General features: G+C 59.7%; 1 protein-coding gene across 1 annotated transcript in view; it reads left to right on the top strand.

The window, feature by feature from the left end:
• Nucleotides 1–14,730: 14,730 nt before the first annotated feature.
• Nucleotides 14,731–17,309, top strand: part of LAMC3 (laminin subunit gamma 3) — a gene marked incomplete at both ends in the record, with an annotated part of 74,862 nt that continues 72,283 nt past the window's right edge. The window contains one exon of the mRNA XM_080708869.1: nucleotides 14,731–15,040. Coding sequence (XP_080564995.1) covers nucleotides 14,731–15,040 — 310 coding nt within the window. The remainder of the gene's footprint in view (nucleotides 15,041–17,309) is intronic.

The following is a 17,309-nucleotide window of genomic DNA, read 5'->3' as shown; positions in this document are numbered from 1 at the left end:
CTGATGCGGCAGGTGGACAGGTAGGGGACAGAGGAAGCCATCCTCTCCCTGGCTCACGGCAGCCCGGGCAGCCCGTCACGCTAGCCACCTGCGGCCCTGCCCGCTGGGCCCTGCGCCTCCTCACTTTGGGTGGAGCAGCAGGGGTGAGCAGCTGCCTGCCTCGATGGCGGCAGGTGGCCTGAGGAAGTTATTTATTTGGGGGACCCAGCCTGTGTGTCTAGTGGGGGAGGGGCTGGCGGCGGCACCAGGGGACCAGATTCTGATTATAACTTCATAACGGGCTCTGGGTATCCAGGAGGCGCTGATATTTATGGAATAAATACAGCGCGATTTATGGCCGTATCTCCCTCTGATGTCCCATCTGATATGCAATTCAATTTCTTTTATTGTTTTTGGGCTTTTGCCACGGAGGAGAATGCATAAATAAATAAATATATGGGTAAGTGGCAGCCGGCAGGCCAGGCTGGGGCTGCCAGCCTGGCGTCTCCAATCCCATATTAGGCCCATCGATCACACGTTATGAAGCCGGGGCCTGTCCCCCGGCCGGGACGTGTGGCAGACGTGCCGGTCACTCCCCGTTATTTAGGGGCCTCTGCTGGCCGGCCGCCCCGCCTGTCCTCTGCCTGCAACTGGGCTGTTCTGATTCCATTTGGGCCTGCGCCGCTCTGGCCCTCGCTGGCAGGGACCGGAGGCCGCCTTCTGCGCAGGGCCCAGCGGGGGCCTGTCCCAGCTCTCACGCGGGCGCGGGCAGGAGACATGTGACTGAGGACATCGCCACCTGCCTGGCTCTGTGGCCTGCACGCCTCCGGGCTTCTGCTCCCGAAGGCCAAGACAGAGGTCCTGCTGTGGAGTCGCACCAACCCTTAAAAACAGATAGGAGCCGGGCGTGGTGGCGCACGCTTGTAGTCCCAGCATTCGGGAGGCTCGAGACAGGAGGATCGTGGTTCACGAACAGCCTCAGCTACTTAGTGAGGCCCTTTGCAACTCAGTGAGACCCCGTTTCAAAAAAATTAAGAATAAAAAAGAGGGCTGGGAGTATAGCTCAAAGGTAGAATGCCCCTGGGTTCCTTCCTCAGTACCACAAAGAAGAAAACAAAAACAGATAAGCCCTTAGAGCCCAGGGACCCTGGGGTGTCACCCCACCCCTGAGTCTCAGACTTGGGGTGCAGCTCTCTTCTGGGGCTATTTTGAAACTGGTTGGAGGAGGTGCCTGTGGCAGGCGTGGTGTTGAGTGGCACTTACTGTGCTGGGTCCCACAGGATGGAGCCCTCTGCACTGCCCTGTTCTGGATGCCGGAAGGTTCAGTGTCAGCCAGGCAAAGAGTCATACACCTGTAATCTCAGTACTTGGGAGGCTGAGATGGGAGGATGACAGGTTCGAGGACAGTTTCAGCAACCTGGTGAGACCCTGTCTCAAAAATAAAAAGGAGGCTGGGCGTGGTGGCGCACGCTTGTCATCCCCGCGCTTGGGAGGCAGAGACAGGAGGATCGCGCAGGTTCGAAGCCAGCCATGCGTGCTGGCTTAGGAAACCCTGTTTCCAAATAAAAATGTAAAAATAGGTCTGGGAGTGTAGCCCGGAGGTAGTTCCAGGAACCCCAGTGCCACCAAAAAATAATTAATTAATTAATTTTAAAAAATAAAAAGGAGGAGGAGGAGGAGGAAGGCAGGCGGGTAGGCAGGCAGGCAGGCTCAGCGGCTGGAACCTGGGGCTCATCTCTGACCTTAACCTGTCCATGCTGTGGTCAGGACCCTGTCTGTCGAAGGCCGTCACAGGTAAACCTAGGGCCGGCTTCGCGGCTGCCCTCTGTGGCCCCCACCTCATATCCGAGTGGCCTCTAGTCCCCTCCCTGGCCCCTCAGACGCTGTCCCAGAGAGGCCAGCCTCTGCCCGGAGCTGTCCCGGGGGCCCTCCTGCACCCCCGCATCCCAGAGCTGGCCGCAGGGGCCACCCCGGCCACCATCCTCCCGTCCGGCAGCCGCCCTCGCGGGCTCACCAGTGACGTCCCTGCGGCAGTCCTCTCGGTCTCCACAGCCTGCCGGCGAGCTCCGGGTCCACACCCGCCCAGCCTCTGCCACACCAGGTCGCCCCGCACACGCGTGCATCACACAGCACCACGTGCACACACAGAGCACACCCCACAGGTGTCCTCGCCCCCGTCAGCTTCCGACATCTGTGTGCGGGGCGGGTGCCACTGGGGATCTTCAGACACCCAAGGGCAAGGAGCGTGATTTGCAAAGAAAACCCCATGCAGACCAACCGCCTGCTGGGAGGGAGCAGACGCAAGCACGCTGGGGAAGCCGCCCGCCTCGCCGGGACCCCGGGAAGGTGGGGGCAGGCGGGTTCCGGGGAACAGCGTGCTCAGGCAGACCTCCGCCTCCCCACACTCCCCAGCGAGGCTGGCAGCGGGGTTCTAAGGGGACCCCCACAGGGGACTTCCTGGAAATGGAAGGGGAGGGAGGAAGGGCGAGGAGGCTGTCCACAGCCCCCGCAGGACGCGGGCCAGCCTCGTGGCTCCCCAGGCCTCAGTCTCCCTGTCTGTAGCAGAGGCGAATGCCCCTCCTGCAGGGGCCGCCTGGAGGCTGCGCAGGTGTCGGGCGGGAGGGGCCTGGCCCACTGGGTACCAGGATGAGGACCAGGGGCCTTGGTTTTCTTTTCTTTTCCTTTTGGTACTGGAATTGGTACCCTCCGCCATTTATTTTATTTATTTTTGAGGTACTGGGGATTGAATCAAGGGGCATTCTACGACCTCTGAGCCACACCCCCAGCCCTATTTTTTTTATTCTTTATTTGGAAACAGGGTTTCACTGATTACAAGCATGTGCTACCATGTCTGGCTTGCCAGTCCTGTTTTTTTGTTTACTTATTTATTATTTATTGCAGTACTGGGAATGGAACCCAAGGACATTCTATCTCTGAGCTACACTCCAAGCCCTATTTTTTATTCCTTATTTTGAAACAGGGTCCGCTAAGTTGCAAAGGGCCTCACTAAGTAGCCGAGGCTGTTTGCGAACCGCCATCCTCCTGTCTCAGGCTCCCAAATATCTGGGATTACAAGCGTGCGCCACCACGCCCAGCTTTGTTCTCTATTTTGAAACAGGGTCTCGCTAAGTTGCAGAGGGCCTCACTGAGTAGCTGAGGCTGTCCCTGAACCGCGATCCTCCTGTCTCAGCCTCCTGAATGCTGGGATTACAAGCGTGTCCTACCACACCTGGCTTATTTTATTTTTTATTTTGAAACAGGGTCTTGCTAAAGTTGCTGAGACTGAGGCCGGGCGTGGTGGCGCACGCTTGTAATCCCCGCGCTTGGGAGGCGGAGACAGGAGGATCGCGCAGGTTCGAAGCCAGCCGCGCTGGCGTAAGAGACCCTGTTTCAAAAATATAAAATAGGTCTGGGAGTGTAGCCCGGAGGAAGAAGGGCTTCCAGGAACCCCAGTACCACCAAAAATAAATAAATAAATAAAGTTGCTGAGACTGGCTTCAAACCTTCGATCCTTCTGTCTCGGTCCTCCAAGTACTAGGATTACAGGCGTGTGTGCGCCACCAAGCCTGTGCCTGCCCAGCTCTTTTTATATTTTATTTTGAAACTGGGTCTTATTAAGTTGCTTGAGGGTCCCACGAAATTGCTGAAGCTGGCCTTCAACCAGTGATCCTCCAGTCTCAGCCTCCCGAGTACTGGGAGTACAAGCGTGCGCCACCACACCGGGCAACCAGAGGCCTTTATGTCTGAGATAGGCAGAGGGGTGTCCCATACTGCACCTGCCTGCTCGGAGACCCGGCCCGTAGCCTCCCCTCTGAGTGTTCCTGGGGTGGTCTCCCCGCCCTCCCGGCACCCCGCAGGGCCGCGCCTCCCGAGCAGACTTGGTAGCCTCAGTTTGATTTTCCGAGCTCCCCCCGGCTTGCCCTTCCCGGGGGCCCCGGCAGGCGGGCATAAATTTCCCGCGGCCTATGCAGAGCCCCATTAGCCAAGCTCAGGAATGCTAATGGGCTCCCGGCAGTCCCAGGCCGAGGATCCGCCTGACATTTGTAAAGTTCACATTTTCAAAATAAAGCCGCTTGAAGGGAGAGGCGTGCTGTAGATCACGGCGCGTCCCGGCCCGCCAGCACCTGCCTGCCCTTGGCCCTCCATCCCAGGAAGGAGCCTGTGGCGCCTGGGCCGCGTGGTGCTCCCCGCCCACCATCAGGCTCCTTCTGTATGCTCACTGCTCCACGTGTTCCTTCATCCCCTGCATCTTACTGAGTGCCGGCCGAGTGTATCTCCTTCCTGAGATACATGTCAGGGATGCAGCAGCAGACTGATTTCTTGTCCTCAGGAACCAACAGTCTAGTTGGGGAAGAGAGACACGAAATAAGCACTTAATGGGCTTCCTGTTAGAGGTGCCACAAAGGGGGAGGGGTTCACCACAGGGAGCGGGGCATAGGAAGCTTCCGTCAGGAAGTGACAGCATTCTGAGGCCTGATGGGCCTTCCAGGCGGCAGGTGCAAAGGTCCTGCGGTAGAGAGAACCAGGACTGCTTGAGGGTCTGGAGGGGCCCAGAAAGGTGGGAGTCCAGTAGTCTCAGGAACTGAGGCCCAAGGGGTCACCTTTACCCAGGACAATGAAAGCGCTGCAGGGTCATATCAAGCCCCCAGGGTGCAGACCGGGGTCGTGCAGGTTCGGGGTCCCCCGCAGTCTTGGAGGAGCGCAGAGCTCTCAGAGCAGGATGGCGCTGGCCCGCGGCTCTTGCTTTCTTGAGCGTCCTCTCCCTGGCTGGGTTCCGCCCGGTGACTGACAATCGCTATTTCCTTGTTCTCCGCAGAAAAGAGCTCAGAAGCCGGGCGTGGTGGCGCACGCTTGTCATCCCCGCGTTTGGGAGGCAGAGACAGGAGGATCGCGCAGGTTCGAAGCCAACCTCGCGTGCTGGCTTAGGAGACCCTGTTTCCAAATAAAAATGTAAAAATAGGTCTGGGAGTGTAGCCCGGAGGTAGAAGGGCTTCCAGGAACCCCAGTACCACCAAAAAAAAAAAAAAAGAAAGAAAAGAAAAAAAAAAAAGAAAGAAAGAAAAGAGCTCAGAAACTAGACTGCTGTTTCGAGACGGCTTCCCTGCAGTGACAACGCTGCCCAGGGCCAGTGTCCTTTTCCAGCTGACAGTGACAGCGGAGGCACCGTGGTAAAGGAGGCCCGGCCCGGCCTCCGCAGCCTCAGAGGGAGGGCGGAGAGGACACAGACGAGAGGCCGGAGCCAGCCAGGCCCGGGGGGCTGGGGCGAGAAGCCGGGCGGAAGCGGTGTGCGCCGAGGCCGGGGGGCTCCAGGTGTGGGGAACCATGGGGCCAGCGCCCCCGTGCTTGGGCAGCCCACGGGAGTCAGCCCCCCCCAGCTGGACGGAGCCCACGAGAGCCAGGGAGGAGGGGCTCTGCTCCACGCACGCGCTTCTCGTCCTCCGGCAAAGCAGGAGCTCATTCATGTCTCCACTCACTCCAGTCCGTCCTTCCTTCCTTCCTTCCTTCCTTCCTTCCTTCCTTCCTTCCTTCCTGTTAAGTTAAAAATAGAGTAGGGGGGTTAGGAGGGAGGTAAAAACACCAACCAGGTTACAGAGACCGCTGTTTTATTCGGACCCGGCCCCTCCGGAGAGTCAGCCGGCCGGGGGAAGGGACCGACAGGCCACGCGTCTAGACAGTTGCTGTAGTCCTGAGGGGCCGGCTGAGTCACGTGGGGGATCGGAGGCTCCGCTGTTCTACAGGCATGCCATTCTCCCCGACCTCTATAGCACCACGATGTTTGGAGTCTGGAGTCTCGCGATATCTCCGCTTCTGGCTTCCGGGGTTCCGCTGTGAGAGCACATGGGGGGGGACCCAACTTATCAACCCGGCCTTTTGGTGAAGATGGGCGGAGCTCAACTCTTGAACTAATTCCTGCTGTCAGGGGCTGTCAGGGGGTGTTGTAAGGGGGCCCCTGGGCCGGGAGAGGTCGGGTCCTCCCAAAGTGGGCAGGTGGGAGTATGGCTGCAGCGGAGTCGGAGGTTACCTTGGTGAGGGCGTTCGAGGAGACTTTAACAGCCGAGGAGCTATTAAAGAAAAGGCAAATCGTGAGAGCAGCGAGTGGGTTGGGGTCAGTCTGGTCAAATGAAAGCATGCTGTTGTGTCAGGAGCATCAGTAACGGATCTTAGGGGGTTTAACACTTATGGCTGTCTGGTATCCAGAGAGAGCATCATACTATGTGAACGAGAGGACCTGCTGAAATAAAAACATTAAAGAGAATTATGCCGAGAAAAACGAAGCTTAGTGGGCCCAAAACAGTGCAAGACAGTTTGTCCTGAGGCTGTTGTAGCGGAGCCCTCTGTAGACTGCTGAGCTGCAGGCGGAGCAATCTTGTCCTGTAAAAGAGGCCTGGAGTGTGTGGTCAGGAGAGCTTGCCGTCAGTCCCCTGTACCAAGATCGGAAAAGGAAAAACTAGAACCTGAAAGGATGGAAGGACTGAGCAGGCAACCAAAAAGGAGACTGGCTTACCCGCTACCTGGAGAGCTACCCTGGGCTGGCAATGAGGATGGAGGTTGAAGGATCCAGGAGCCGTCAGTCTTCGGCCAGGCCGAGTAGGGCCAGCAGCGGGGCCTGGTCTGGAAAGGTGGTCCCCCTGTGCTGAGGCACCTGGGGCTCACCCTTTTCCAAGGGCACTGTTCCAGTGTCCCTCCTGGCCGCACGTCGGGCACAGTCTGATTGGTGGGCGTGGCCTTGCCGCACTTGAGGCCGGCTCCTGGAGGTAGTCGCCGTTGCTGTCCTCCACCCCTAGGTGGCGCTCCAGAGGGCTGAGCCGCCACCGCCAGCCGCAGGGCAGCTACCAGGGATCTGCCTTTTGGCGAAGTCGGAGTGTACGCTCCATCTCCGCCTGTTCCTCTCTGGAATTAAAACTTTAAATGCCATGTTAACCAAATCTCGGATAGGGGTTTGAGGACCGTCCTCAGCCTTTCTTAATTTTTTGAAAAGCCTCCTGAGTTGGTTCCTTAAGGGAGGAAGGCAGGGGGAACAGAGCGGGTTAGAGTGGGAGGCTGTCCTGGGATAGGATGGTGACCGGGGCGGTGAGGAGAGAACCAGTGTCTGCAGAAACCGGCGCCTACAAGCCAGCCCGGTCAGATGTGGTGGTGCGTCCACGCGCCACCACAAGATGGTGACTGTGACGTCACCAGGCAGCGACTACGTACCATCACAAAATGGGGATGGCGGCCGCGTAAGGGTGGCAGCAGCGGCGGATGGAGACACATCTGCAAGCCAAGTGCCAGCGCAGGACCTCGCGGTCGAGCTGCTGGCGGCTCGGAGAGTATGAGGCTCAAAAAGAGAGAAAAAAGAGAGACAAAAAGGGGGGACCCCTAAAATTCTCCCGGGGTCGGCACCAGATGTTAGGTTGAAATAGAGTTGGGGGGTTAGGAGGGAGGTAAAAACACCAACCGGGTTATCAGAGACCACTGTTTTATTTGGACCCGGCACCCTGCGGAGAGTCAGCCAGCCGGGGGAGGAAGGGACCGACGGGCCACGACCTGTTCCTCTGTGAGATCACATGGAGGAGGGACCCAACTCCTTCCTTCCTTCCTTCCTTCCTTTCTTCATACTGGGGATGGAACACAGGGGCATTTTACCACTGAGCTACACCCCCTGCCCTATTTTTTATTCTTTATTTTGAAACAAGGTCTCACTGAGTTGCAGAGGGCCTCACTCAGCAGCGGAGGCTGTCTGCAAACCGGGATCCTCCCATCTCAGCCTCCCGAATGCTGGGATGACAAGCGTGCGCCACCTCGCCTGGTCAATTCGACCTCGGAGAGACGCCCCCAGCCCTATTTTTTTTAATTCTTTATTTGGAAACAGGGTCTCACTGAATTGCAGAGGGCCTCACTTTAGCTGAGGCTGTCTGTGAATCAGGATCCTCCCGTTTCAGCCTCCAGAACGCAGACTCATTCATTCATTCTTTATTCACCATCCTTCATTCATCCCCTAGGGGTCTTGCGCAGGCCACATGGCCTGTCCGGGCAGGAGTCAGGCCCGTGCGCTGCCCACCCTCAGGGCCACCACCGTGGGGAAGCTGGCTTCATCTGCCCACGGGGAGTGGCCGGGTCTGACTGCAGAAGCAGGGGCTTGGAGGCCGTGTGGATCTGGCCCCTGCAGTTTCTGGGGAGTGTCAGGCCCCGGGGAGCCAAGCAGGACCCAGAGGAAGTGTCACAGGGAACTCGCAGGGCCAGAGGCTGGATCCAGAGCTGAGGCCCTCACTGAGGAGGGGCAGGCAGACCCCTGGCAGAGGCTTAGGGAAGAGAGCTGCTCTGGACAGCTACCAAGGCCACCCCTCAGTACACAGCTGAGGATTCTAGGGCCCAGAGAGGGGAAGGGGCTTCCTCAAGGACACACAGCACAAGAGGAGCAGGGCCAGAAAACTGCCCCAGACACTTGTTTCAGATCACCTCTGGTATACTTGACTTGACACTTAAAATTGACCCCATATTCCCCAGGTCTGCTCCTCCAGCTGGACCCCCATCCCAGGACAGCACCCCCTTCCATGGCCAGCTTTCCCCCAGCCTGACTGCTGATTTTCTTTTTCTTTTTAATTTTTGTGGAACTGGGGGTTGAACCCATGGAATTCTACCTCCAAGCTACGCCCCCAGCCCTAGTTCTTATTTTTTATTTTGAAACAGGGTCTCACTAAGGTGGGAAGGGCTTCACTAAGTAGCTGAGGCTGGCCGTGAGCCTGTGATCCTCCTGTCTCAGCCTCCCAAGCGTGCGCCACCGCCCGGCCAACTGCTGATTTACCTCCCCAGCACAGATGCCCATGCCTGGGGGCCACACTTTGTTCCAGATCTCCAGCCCCTCTGACTCATGTCCAAGCCACCTCTCTCTCCCTGGGCTCCAGCAGCAACTTCTAAACTGTCTCTGCTGCTAAGCCTCCCGCAGCCCTCCTCCCTGCAGTGGGGGTTGGGGGAGGCCGATGGGGGGGGAGGTCTTTTGAAACCTGACTGCCCTGCTCACCCCTGTGCCCGGCCCAGGGGCTGGCATGTGGGCTCAGCAAATGTCGGTCCAGTAGATGGATGGATGGATGAATGGACTCCGTGGCTCCCTGGGCCCCCCAGGAGGGGCTTCCTCACCCGTTTGGACCCTGTTGCCTTAAAGGGCTGCCCAGGGTTCGCTCACACAGCAGAGGGGCTGAGCCGGTTGCTGGGCAGCGCGGTGACATGCCCGGGCCAGCCGTATCCCTCAGCCTGTCTGGACTGCTTACCTCCCAGGAAGGAGATGCTCTGTGAGGGTGACAGCTAAGGGCCCCTGTCCACTCCCATCAGCATGAGCCCTCCCTCTCCACCCTGCATCCCTGTCATCCGTGGCTCTCTGCTGAGCTGTGCCCTCAGCGACACCCGATTGCACGGCCCCACACGGGGCCCATGGGGCCCCCGTCTAGTTCCTCTGTGGCTCTGTGAGCACCTCAGCCATGCATCCATCCATCCATCCATCTCCTGGGTCCCTGTCTGTCCCCCTAGTTCTCTGGGGAGCCCCAGGAGGCCACAGTCTATTCATCACTGTGTGTGACACCCCAGTGCCCAGCCCGGGGAGAAACGCACGTGTGGATATTGAGAATACGGCAAGAGGTCAGCCTCTGGGACCGGGCACACCAGAGTCTGAATTCTGCTGCCGCTGACTGGCAGGGGGGCCCCGCAGGCTTCCCCACACAGCCTTGGCAGTCAGTCTCCCTGTGGCTGAAGCCGTCTGCAGAGTGGGGGCATCTCCCCACTTGACAGGAGGGGAGATGGAGGCCGGCCGGGGTTCTCACTTGCACATGGGGAAACCGAGGCATGACTCCACCCAGGGCTCCTCTCTAGGCCTCCAGGGCAGGGCCTCCAGGCTGGGGGGTGCACCCCCCTCTGCTAGTGCCCACAACTCTGACTTTGACTGCAGCGGGGCCGCAGCTGTCGGGAGGGATCAGCAGGGCCCTGGCCGATCTCCCCAGATTTAATTAACGGGCCTTTCATCTCTGTCCTGGAGGAATCAGCTATCTTCTGTCTCCTTAATTAACGTTCATTAAGCAAATCAGAACAACAGGGTTTTTCTCCCTCCGCCTTGCCTGGAAGCTTTTAACCCTTGGCAGGTGGGCTTTGGGGAGGGGAGCCCTCAGCCTTTGCGGGCAGCCCGAGTTGAAGGCCGTGGCTCTGCGCACTTACATCCTCCAGGCCCCCAATGGCCACACAGGGACCTCTGCCCCTCCTACCACCCCACTCCTGGCCGGTCCCTGGTCCGCACCCCATGCATCTTCCTAAAGGAGGCAGGCAGGGTCCTAGCCTCCTCTCCACCTGCAGTCGCTCCATTTTCCCAGCAGAGGGCGCTCCGTGCTGCTCCTCTCCATCCCTGGCCACTGCTCCCAGAGGGGTCCCCAGGCGAAGTGTTCCTGGGGGAGGCCCCAGGGACCCCAGCCAGGGGGCCAGGCCTGAAAGCCTCGAGACACTCGCCGACTTAGGACATGGTACCAATGTGACCCTTGCTGGGCATGTGTGGACTTGGCCACCCAGGGGCTCAGGGGATGGGACTGAGGTTGGGATCTGGGGTTGGGTCTCAAAGACCCAGGCTGTAGGGAGCCAGACATATGTCCCCGGCTTCTGTGGGTGTGGGGTCATGTGTGTGCGGGGCCCTGGCTTCAGATTTAGGGGGCATTCATCCTTGCTGGGGTGATGGATACTCCAGGGCCTTCTTTTGATTGGAGGTGGCAGGACCCCTCTATTGCCCGCATCCCACACACTGACCTCCTCATGCCCATACTCATTCTGGGCTCACTGTTCCAATTTGGGGAGTGGTCCTGAGATGCTGTGGGTGCATAGGCATTCCCTCCCCCTCAGGGGCACACTCAGGTTCCTGGGTTCTATGGGCCCAGAAGCCCACCCTAGGAGGACCAGCCACAGGGGTAGGAGGAACCCCGTCATATCCTGCTGTGAACATGTCCTCAACAAACCACTTTCCCTCTCCGGACCTCAGTTTCCCCTTTTGTGCAGCTGTATTCTGGGACTTTATAGACTCATCTTCTCAGATCCTAGTACCTGGGAAAGTTACGGTTATTGAGATTTAGCCACAAAGCGCTTACCAGACAGGTCAGAAGCAGTCCTCGGTGCCCCTCTCCGCTGCTGCCACCCACTAAGGATCTGAGATGCCAGCATCCGCCATCTGGCCCCAGAGGGGCTTTCCTGGGCCAGGCCTGCATGGACAGAGCCGTCCAGGTGGGGCAGGGGCTCCTTGGCAGCTGAGGGAGAATGGCCTGAGCTGCTGCGGGGCAGTTGGGAGACCTGGCTCCCGGGTTGGCTCTGGGCTCCCCTTGCTGTGTGTTCTGGGGAGCTGCTCCTGCCTCTGAGCCCTCCTGAGCTCCCCATCAAACGGCTGCGCATGCTGGGGTCCAGGCCGTGCTCCGCAGGGCACGGAGGGATGGGAAGGCAACCTCCGGGAAGGGCCCTATTCTAGTCCCAGGTCCGCCTGCCCCAGCCTGTGCTGGTCCACTCCCACAACACAGCTGGAGGTATCTGGCACAGAGGGGGGAGAGAGGCCAGTCCTGCTGCTAAGGCCAATGTCGCCACCTGGTGGTGGATAGCACCTGAACAGGGACAGCTGCACCTTGAGGGTGGCCAGAGAGAAGCTTGAGCTGGGGGTGCAGACTTCCACAGAGGTCCCCAGGCAGGATGGCCCCTCAGGGGCTGCTGGGCACGGGTGGCGGGCACCCATCTGGCATCTGGAAGGAGCCATCATCTCTGGCCCAAAGGATCAGCCTTTGCCAGCCCTGGACTCTGTTCATTTCACGAGCGCTCTCTCGGTGCTCAGCGCAGGCCATGGGGACCCAGAGCGAGGCACACGGGGTCCCTGTCTCCTGGGAGACCCGACCTCCAGCCCTGCAGGCCCTCTGCGGGCTCGTATGTGGAGAGTAGCGCCCTGCTGTGTAGCAGCGATCGTTTCAGGTGCAGGCTCCACGCTGGGCTCTGGGCTCAGTGTCTGATATTTCCAACGGGAAGGATCAAATACAGGACAGGACATCCTCAGGTGAAGAGTTGGAAGATGAAAGGGGCTGCCAGGGAAGCTGTCACCACCTCTGCATTCTCTGAGAACTTCCCTGGACTACAAGCCAGAGGCCAGAAAGGAGAGGAAGCCATTGCTGCCTCACGGCTGCACCAGGACATCCCAGCGCGCACTGGGGATGGAGGCACCCAGGGCAGTGAGCTCCCTGTACCCCAAGCCTCTGGCAGAAGCGCCCTGGCTCTGCGCCTCCAGCCAGGACGTCCGACTGGCAGGACCTGCCCCATGCCTGGGACCCTGCTGCAGAGGTGGCGAGGAGTACCAGCTCAGCGCGCAGCCTCTCCAGCACAGCGCGGCTCCCAGCCATGGGGACAGAGGCCACAGGGCCCACCATAGTCACGGGGCAGTGGAACTGGAATCTGGGCCTGGGTCCGTCTGACTCCAAGCTCTGTGTGGCTAATGGCTCGCACGTCACATGGCTTAATTCCCCGAGATGGCCCCTTCCCCTGCTCATACAAGCAGCTAAATACTGAACCAAGGAGATTCCCTTTGATGTGTTCAAGCAGAGTCCTTGAATTCTTAGGACGGCAAGGAGTGCAGCTAGAGCCGGGAGGGAGACCCATCTCCTTGGGCTCCATCACCCCAGCTCAGGAGAGCCAGACAAGGCTGCTCCTTCCTGGAGAGGTTTTCTGCTTGTCAGAGCCTTCCGATCTTGCCATACTGGGCTTGCGAAGCCTCTTGCCCCCACGTCCGTTAACATCTTTCCCAGGTGCACAAATGCCGCCCACTGGGACCCCACTCCAGGGGCAACCCCAGAGTCGGGTAGAAGGACAGCAGCGCTCCGCCTGGTCCTGTAACTGCGCGCTGAGCAGGCCCACCCACAGCGCGTGGCTTCTTTCTCCCCCATCAGCGGATCATTCCCTCTGGCTATAGGCGTGAGGTAGGGATCAGCGCAGGCGTCCTTCATAACAGGGCTCACACAGCTCCCCAGCACCCGGATGGCCCCGTGCGGTCCACTCCATGATGTGAAGGATGCCTTCTGGACCTGCTTGACGGAGGGCTCTGTGGGTGTGGCCGTGTGCGGCGCTGGATGGCCATCCTGCCACGGGGTCACTCGGTCCCCTTGCTCATGACTCAGTCTCTCCTGGCAGAGGCCAAGAGCTGCCTCGTAAATGGTGGAGCTCTCCCTGCATCTGGCTTCCCTTGCCGGAGCTCCAGGGCGGACACTGCGGCTTTCTTACCATAAACATGGTCTTTTCCCACCATGGACCCCTCCACCACCATGAGACCCGCGGGGCCACATGACCCAGGAGGCAGGGCAGCTGTGTGCGGCCTGGAGCTGCCACACGCCCCTCCTGCTCTGGGCACCGCTCAGAGATGGCTGCCTTCCCCTGTCACCCACTAAGGGGGTCAGAAAAGTCCCAAGTACAGAACGTGCTGCTTCTAGAGCCCAGGGAAGCCTGCCAAGCACTGTGTGTCCCGCAGTAGAGAGCCACCTGGTCTCCCTGGTACCCTTCGTTCCCCTCCCTACTCTCCTCTCTTCTTTCCCTCCTTCCTTCCTTCCTTTCACACCAGGGATTGAAACCAGAGCTTTTCCTTTTCTTTATTTTGCAGTACTGGGGATGGAACGCAGGAGAATTCTACCTCTGAGCTACACCCTCAGCCCTATTTTTTTAGTCTTTATTTTGAAACGGGTCTCAGCTGGCCGTGAACCATGATCCTTCTATCTCAGCTTCCCAAATGATGGAATTACAAGCGTGCACCGCCATGCCCAGCTGAACCCAGAGTTTCTACCCAATTTTTCTCCTAATTTTTGAACAGGGTCTCACCAAGTTACCCCACGCTGGCCTTGAACCTATGATCCTCCTGTCTCGGCCTCCCAAGTACTGAGATTGCAGGCATGTACTGCTGCACGTAGCCGTGATGTTTACTTTGTGTGTTCATAAAGCCTGTGGTACCCAGATAATTGGCCAAATGCTATTTGAGGTGTTTTTGTGGGGGTATCTTTTTTTTTTTTTTTGCGGGTCTGGGGGCGGAACCAGGGGCATTTGACCTCCTAGTTACACCCCGCGCCCTATATTTTATTCTTTTATTTTGAAACAGGGTCTCACTAAGTAGCTGAGGCTGTCTGCAAACAGCAGTCTCAGCCTCCCGAACGCTGGGATGACAAGCGTGCGCCACCACGCCCGACTCTGGGGGTATCTTTTTTTAAAGATAAGACTGACGTTCAGATCAGTTGGCTCGAGTAAGCTAGGCCCATGGGCCTTTTCCCATCAGCTGAAGGTCTTTAAGGGAATTCTGCTGAAGGTCTTTAAGGGAATTCTGCCAGCGGATCGCCAGGAGTGTGGTCGAACTTACGCTTGGATTAGTCCTGGGGCGGATTGGTGCTGGGGGAGGGGCGCTAAGGATGGAGCCCAGGTGAAGGCGAGGACCGCCGCCATCCCAGCAGGTGCGCCTGTCCACGGTGCTCAGCGGCACGGGCTGGCCCTGCGTCCCGGGCGAGGCAGGAGCAGAGGGCGGGCCAGCCGCGGTCCCGCCCGCCGGGGAGGCGGTCCTGGGGGGGGCGGTCCTGGGGGAGGCGGTCCTGGCCCCGCGGGGCGCCCCCGGGCCGGGCCGTCGGTCTGTCTGTCGGTGCGGGGCGGACGCGGCGCCCGGGCATGGCGGCGGGCGCGCTGGGGCTGTTGCTGTTGCTGGGCATGGGCATGGGCACGGGCACGGGCACGGGCACGGGCACGGGCACGGGCATGGGCGCGTGCTACGACGGCGCGGGGCGGCCGCGGCGCTGCCTGCCCGAGTTCGAGAACGCGGCGTTCGGGCGGCGGGCGCTGGCCTCGCACACCTGCGGCAGCCCGGCCGAGGACTTCTGCCCGCACGTGGGCCGGCCGGGCGCGGGGGCGCCGTGCCAGCGCTGCGACGCGGCCGACCCCCGGCGCCACCACAACGCCTCCTACCTCACCGACTTCCACAGCCCCGACGAGAGCACCTGGTGGCAGAGCCCCTCCATGGCCTTCGGGGTGCAGTACCCCACCTCCGTCAACATCACCCTGCGCCTGGGTAAGCCCCCGGCCCCAGCCCCAGGGAGGCGCAGAGCAGGGGACAGTGCAGCAGGACCCAGACAGAGGGGGCCGGAACAGGACCACCTCTCCTAAGTACCCACAGGACCCAGACAGAGGGGGCCGGAACAGGACCACCACTCCTAAGTACCCACAGGACCCAGACAGAGGGCGCCGGAACAGGACCACCACTCCTAAGTACCCACAGGACCCAGACAGAGGGCGCCGGGAACAGGACCTGGGCCCCTAAGTACCCACAGGACCCAGACAGAGGGCGCCGGAACAGGACCACCTCTCCTAAGTACCCACAGGACCCAGACAGAGGGGGCCGGGAACAGGACCTGGGCCCCTAAGTTCCCACAGGACCCAGACAGAGGGCGCCGGAACAGGACCACCTCTCCTAAGTACCCACAGGACCCAGACAGAGGGGGCCGGAACAGGACCACCTCTCCTAAGTACCCACAGGACCCAGACAGAGGGCACCGGGAACAGGACCTGGGCCCCTAAGTTCCCACAGGACCCAGACAGAGGGCGCCGGAACAGGACCACCTCTCCTAAGTACCCACAGGACCCAGACAGAGGGGGCCGGAACAGGACCACCACTCCTAAGTACGCACAGGACCCAGACAGAGGGCGCCGGAACAGGACCACCTCTCCTAAGTACTCACAGGACCCAGACAGAGGGTGCAGGGAACAGGACCACCACTCCTAAGTACGCACAGGACCCAGACAGAGGGCGCCGGAACAGGACCACCACTCCTAAGTACCCACAGGACCCAGACAGAGGGGGGCGGGAACAGGATCTGCCCCCCTTAGGAGCTGCAGGACCCAGATAGAGGGGACCCAGGAACAGGACCTGCACTCCATAATAGCCTCAGGAATCCCAGAGAGGGAACCTGAGAACAGGATCTGCCCCCCTTAGTATCCACAGCACCCAGACAGAGGGGGCTGGGAACAGGACCCAGATAGAGGGGACCCAGGGACAGGATCTACACCCCTTAGTATCCACAGCACCCAGACAGAGGGGGCTGGGAACAGGACCCAGATAGAGGGGACCCAGGAACAGGATCTGCACCCCTTAGTATCCACAGCACCCAGATAGAGGGGACCCAGGGACAGGGTCTACACCCCTTAGTATCCACAGCACCCAGACAGAGGGGGCCGGGAACAGGACCTGACCCTCTTAGCTTTAGGACCCAGATAGAGGGACCCAGGAACAGGACCTGCACTCCATAATAGCCTCAGGAACCCCAGAGAGGGAACCTGGGAACAGGACCTGCCCCCCTTAGTATCCACAGCACCCAGATAGAGGGGACCCAGGAACAGGACCCAGGGATGGACTAAGGGGTGGGAGGCTGGGGGGCCTCCTGGGATTCCTTTGCAGAACTTTGGGGTCTGTATACAAAGACAACCCCTACAATGGCTTTTCAACCCAGACCCGAACAGCTGGGGAGAGAGCTGACCTGCAGGGGTGACGGCCGCGCTGTAGGGAAGAGGCTAATCTGGGATCTGGGGCTGTCCTTGGGACAGGAGCCCAGGCGTTCCCCACCCACCAGAAGGTTTAGCGCCCAGGGCAGGACCAGGTTTCAGCAGGCCTTTGGGTACCTGGACAGTCGCCATGGCTGTCCCCTGCCCTGCCCACGAGTCCTTACACTTGACCCCTGCCAGGGCACAGGAGCCCTCTGGTCCCTGGGAATGGGCATCCCATCTCTCTCACTGTGGGAACAGGTCCAGCCGCCGTGTCCTCAGTCCCTGCTCTGTGCTGGGCTCGTCTTCCTGGGGCAGCTCCGCCGCCTTCTCAGGGGTCTGGTCTTTTCCCCAGTCACTCTCCCTTTTCTGTGACATCCAAGTCTCCCAGGGCGTCGGCTGACAGTTCAAGGGTGTTTTTATAACTCGTTTCGGCTGCTAAACCTGACCTGCGGCTATGTATAGACCTTGTTTATTCTAGTGGAAGCATGTATTTGCACACTTGGCCACCAAACCCCCCCCCCCGGAGAACCAAGGATTGGGGGTCACACGACCTCTGATCTGAGCCCCATTTCATCTCTCTTGAGTTTACTCCAGGAAGTTTTGAATTCCAGAGCACGGCCGGGGCCAGTGAGTTTGGATAATGACAATGGAGCCGTAACCCCATTTTCAGATGAATAACGGGTGGTCAGAGAGCTCGTGTTCCCCTCAGAGGCACACGGCTGGGCGTAGATGTGGGGATCAGAGCGCACACTTGACATGAAGTGCTGCCCACAGCCGAGCTGGCCCCTCCCGGGAGCCGC

Source organism: Muscardinus avellanarius, assembly GCF_963383645.1.
Source record: "Muscardinus avellanarius genome assembly, chromosome: 13".
Taxonomy (NCBI): domain Eukaryota; kingdom Metazoa; phylum Chordata; class Mammalia; order Rodentia; family Gliridae; genus Muscardinus; species Muscardinus avellanarius.
Note: the sequence above shows the minus strand (reverse complement) of the source record. Positions and strands in the feature narration are given on the sequence as shown.